General features: G+C 38.8%; 1 protein-coding gene across 2 annotated transcripts in view; it reads left to right on the forward strand.

Annotated features, from left to right (window-relative positions):
• Positions 1-5,069, forward strand: part of man1a1 (mannosidase, alpha, class 1A, member 1) — a 149,265-nt gene that overhangs the window by 137,054 nt on the left and 7,142 nt on the right. Inside the window, exons 8-10 of one of the 2 annotated variants that reach the window (XM_046060400.1) lie at positions 870-985; positions 4,011-4,230; positions 4,945-5,054. In XM_046060400.1, the coding sequence (XP_045916356.1) occupies positions 870-985; positions 4,011-4,230; positions 4,945-5,054 (446 nt within the window). The remainder of the gene's footprint in view (positions 1-869; positions 986-4,010; positions 4,231-4,944; positions 5,055-5,069) is intronic. The other variant, XM_046060401.1, reaches the window with a different exon arrangement.

Consider the following 5,069-nt stretch of genomic DNA (forward strand, 5'->3'; position numbering starts at 1 on the left):
GGGGGGGGGGGGGGGGGGGGGGGAGTCTTTTTATGCTTGTCTCAGTCAGTGAGGGTTTTTATTTTTTTTTTCATCTGGAAAGAAATTATGCGCCAGTGATGGGAATGCATTTGTTGAATAAATTATGACCTCGGGATGTTTGCAGCCTAATGTTGTCTGAAAAATATCTCTCCAGCACAGCCTCACAGAAATGCCTTCCAGTACCAATGTCTGTTATATACAGTACATACATAGAAGACATATGTTTTGTAGGTTCGTTTTATCCAAACAGATGTAATGTTACCATGTGAAATGTTGAGTCATAGTTTCCACCCCCTCTCTGCTTCAAAGTATGTATTTGAAATATGGTTGCACATGAATTCATAATCGCATTTCGTGACTTCTATAATGAGACAGTTGAAGTTTAGTTTGGCATATCTATTTTAAGCATGTGTCATCTGTCTCGATTGTGTGGCGCTCATGTTCCTGGTTTAATTTCGTAGAAAGCCAGGTACTCTTATCGGCTCAAAACCAAACCATCTTCACCGCCAGCCCTCCTTTCTTTTCACTTCAAGATGATCACAGCTGACATTTAATCTCTGCGCTCCACAAACAGGGCTGGACTCTGTTAATGACACATACATATGGATGAGCCTTTACTGACAATCAGAAGGGCAAATACAAAAGTACAGCTCTGCTCGCTGGAGGCTCACCTGCAATAACAGCCCCTCACACACACACACACACACACACACACACACACAATACTGTAGTATATCGTAGACTGTAGGTATGTTGTCTTAATATTACACACATACATCTGGCACTGTGTCATGTGAGAATGATGGATGGATAGGCCAAAAGTTGTAATCTAAATGTGTGTGTTGCAGATCATGTGTCAGTGGGTGGCCTAGGTGACAGTTTTTATGAGTACCTGCTCAAGGCCTGGCTGATGTCTGACAAGACTGATGAGGAAGGCAAGAAGATGTACTACGATGCCCTGCAGGTAAAACACACTGCTGACAACACATGCACACCTGATATCTCTTCAGTAAGGGTTGAGGTGACTTTGACTCTTCAAGAATGAAACAGAAGGTGTAATTATTCTTAGTTGAAGTCATGAACTTCACTAGAGCTGCAACAATTACTTGACTGAGCAATTAGTCGATTGACAGAAAAGTAGTGTGTAACTATCTTGATTATCAATTAAGTATTTGAGTCATCTGTGAAGGTTCTGGGTCATCCATATCTAAAGAAGCTTAAAGTCAAGGACAACTGGACCAAGTCATTCTCTGTTTTATGTTATAGCAAAGTGAATACCTTGGGTTTTGAACTGTAAGTCAGACGTTTGAAGACACTCTGGGCTTTTAGAAAATTGTAATGGATATGTGTCACTATTTCATTTATTTTAACATTCAAAAGTCCAATTATTAAGAAAATTATTAAGAAAATCTGCTAATTGCAGCCCTATACTTGACCTTTTACCACTAATGTAACTATTGTAGATTGATTTTGTGTCTTATTCATCTTGAATGGGAAGTAAGTTTTACATTTTGTGTTAAGAGAAAGGGGCCAAATCTTAACAACAGATTCAGCTGATTCGCAATCTGTAATTGCAACCGCTTGAAGTCTAAACTTACAGTAAGAATAGCACACAACATGAAAGCTTATATTGTGTGTTAGATGTTTGGAAAGTGCTTGAAAGTTTATGCTGACTGCAATAGTTGTAATGATGACAAGCCGAAATGTTATATACCAGTTGTTACATGTTACTGATTTTAAGTAATTTCTTGTCATTTTTCTTATACTTTAAATACATTAGTGATAGTACTATAGTGAATTTTTCTACCATTTTTGTGGTTTTATTAATGGCTAAAAGAGGGTGGGTTTCATCTGTGTGTCTGTGTTTCTGACAAAACAAATAAACTAATCAATTGACATACTTTTAATATACTAATATTTTGTTTAATGTTGATTAACTGCGAATTTTAGAACAGCTTTTCCTCTGACAGCTGAAAAACATCACCTATCTGCAGGTCCCTAACAGCACCATCTGTGACTGGTGAAGCATCCTTTCTGGTCCAACCATCACATCATGTTATAGCACTGATCTCTCTGGGTTGTAATTTACAATCTGTTGCACTTCTACCACTGAGAATTGTGGCCTGTTGCAGCGCTGAACAGCCAAAAGTTATGTAACACAGCAGTGTAGTTCAATTTCAACCTCAAGCTATCAATATGTGCAAACTTAAACACTACTTGGGTAACCACTACAAAACTATAAATGTACAGTGTACACCCAGTGAACACTGGAAGGAGGTTGCTTTCATTGAATGGACAAAATCAGGGTTTGGTGGTGAGCTGCATGGATTTTCTCCGTAGGATTTTGCATCCTGGCTGAACCCTCTGAGTCATAATAAATAGCTATTTTATAATAGTGGACAACAAACGTGAGGTCTGCTTCAGATTTTGAAAAGTGCTCTTGATGTTGAATTTATTTGGCTCTGTAGGGGGTATTATAAGAATTATATTGCTTAAATAACCTTGAATCTTGCCAGTGTTGCTCATGAGATAATAAAAGGAGTTATTTAAATGATGACTATGTTAATACCATAAGTATTTTCTGGGGCAACAGAGATTGTAGCTGGCGTTTGACTAAATTAAGTTTTGTTTGACTAATGTAGATTTTTATTTTGCTTGAAATGGGAAATTTGTGATTAAATCTCTATCTTTTACTTCGGCCATTGCCTTGCCAGCATTTTCAAATATTTAGTGTTTCCCTTTTAATCTTTAGGAGCCAGATTGTAAGTTTTAGCAGATGGGAAGACGATGGCACAGTCAGAGCTTCTAAACACACTTTTGTATAAGAAGACAAAGACAGGGAGCAGATGAATCTACAATAACAACAGCCTCCTGAAGTGAATAGATAGCACACACGCACACAGCTTTTCTGTGTTTAAACAAATTGTCAACTTAAGTTGTGCTGACAAGCGATGGGTCTCAGCTGGCGAAGGCTGATTCTCTCATTGTTTTTCTGTAACACACTGGGGAGCAAATACATTAGCATGGTGACTAAAATACAGAATTAACCATGCAGGGATACTTTACCCGTAAACCCTCCAGATCTTCAAGGATTAGAGGTGTTCTTGATTTATTTGCTACGAGGAGGTCTGGGTAGAGAGAGAGCAGCTACAGGGTGAACATCTGAGTCACAGCAGGAAAATTAAATAACTCTGGTGTCGTTCCTGTGCTGGTGCTGTACAATCTGGGCCGTGTTAAACGGGCAGTACACTCAAAATACATTAAAACCTACCCAGCCATCCAGATTCATCATTTCTTTCCAGCTATCATGACATGGTTACCTGTAACAATCTACAGACCTTGTTGTTTTCTACTGACGTTTGTGCACCAAGGAAGATGTGCAGAAGGAAGCTGTCTGGATGAAACAATTCACATTTTACTCACCAGCAAACAAATCCTGTCAACCAGGCACCAAAGCGTTTAACTGTTTGCAGTTAGCATAAAATTAAAATTGTCAATAGGACTGAATCGATTAAATCAATTAATTCGATTACTAAAGAATTTGTGTCGATGCTTCGTTCAATCCATATAACTATATGGCACACTGTTTCGCATGTACATTTATTACTATCGCACTCGCTTGCGCTGTGTGAACACGACGTGATTATGATGGCCCTGTTTGGAAGAGAGAGAAAACAGTGAGGGACGAAGAAGAAAGTGTCCAAAGTATGGGATTATTTCAAGCTAACCGCCAAGTAAAAGTACTTCTTAAACGATGAATCGATGCATCACTGTCATTGTTTGTGGAAGGACTGTTGTTGTCTTTAAAAAATGAAAATAGGTGCAGTTGCAGTTCGATTTACATAATGTGAAAACCCAAAAACAGGTTATGGGACCAGAGTCGAATTTCTTGCCAAATTTCGACTCGTGTCTACGTTATCACTTGTAGGATTTAGGAGTGAGGATTAATTTACACACCCCTAATACCTTTTATCGTTCTTTGTCTGTAGGCAATCGAAACCAACCTGATGAGGAAGTCGAGCAGTGGCCTGACCTACATAGCGGAGTGGAAAGGGGGGTTGCTGGAGCATAAAATGGGTCACCTGACCTGTTTCGCAGGCGGCATGATCGCTCTGGGTGCTGATGGGGCGTCCGGCGACAAGACGGGCCACCAGATGGAGCAGGCTGCCGAGATCGCCCGGACCTGTCACGAGTCATACACTAGAACCGGTAAATATGCACATGAAGACGATGAGCACTAAAATGATTCATGTTTTCCATTAGCGGTCACTCTTTAGTTGGATGCTTTTGAAGATAGTTCTAGTTTTTTATCATTTCCATCAAAATAAATCCTAAATTTACATGTATTAGTTTAAGAGAAGTGCTTTTAGTCTTATATAAAATTGTCAAAAAGTTGTCAAAGTGACAGCATCTTCTCTTCCAAAGCTTCGCTTGCATGCACTTGTCATTATTTTAAGCAGGAACCTCATTAGTCATTAGTGTTTATTCAAAGAAAAGTGGTCTTATTTAAAATAGTCTTATTTCAGTTTTTATTTTTAAACTTCAATTATATGATGATAATTATCTCCCTCATTTAAACCCATCCTCAAGTCGTATTATGAGTCACCGTGCTTTAAAGGCAGAACTGCAGAACCATTACATTTAAATAACATATTATTTCTTGGCTGAACATTGACCTGAAGTTTGTGACATTATTCTGCATTGCACCCATATACATAACTTAACATAACATTATGTACACATATGGGGAAACTCACAATTCTTTATTTCTTTAAGGTTATCTTCTTTCACTACACCTGCACACAGATAACATTATGTTTTGTTTTTCATACAATGGATATGTTTTATATATAGATAGACAGATAAAATAGGCTGGATGCAGATTTATGCCTACAATATATTTTCTCTCTCTCTCCTCTCTAGCGTTGAAGCTGGGTCCCGAGGCGTTTCGCTTCGATGGCGGGGTCGAGGCCATCGCCACCCGACAGAATGAGAAATACTTCATCCTCCGTCCCGAGGTCATAGAGACTTACATGTACATGTGGAGG

The sequence above is a fragment of the Micropterus dolomieu genome, linkage group LG10, assembly GCF_021292245.1.
Source record: "Micropterus dolomieu isolate WLL.071019.BEF.003 ecotype Adirondacks linkage group LG10, ASM2129224v1, whole genome shotgun sequence".
NCBI lineage: Eukaryota > Metazoa > Chordata > Actinopteri > Centrarchiformes > Centrarchidae > Micropterus > Micropterus dolomieu.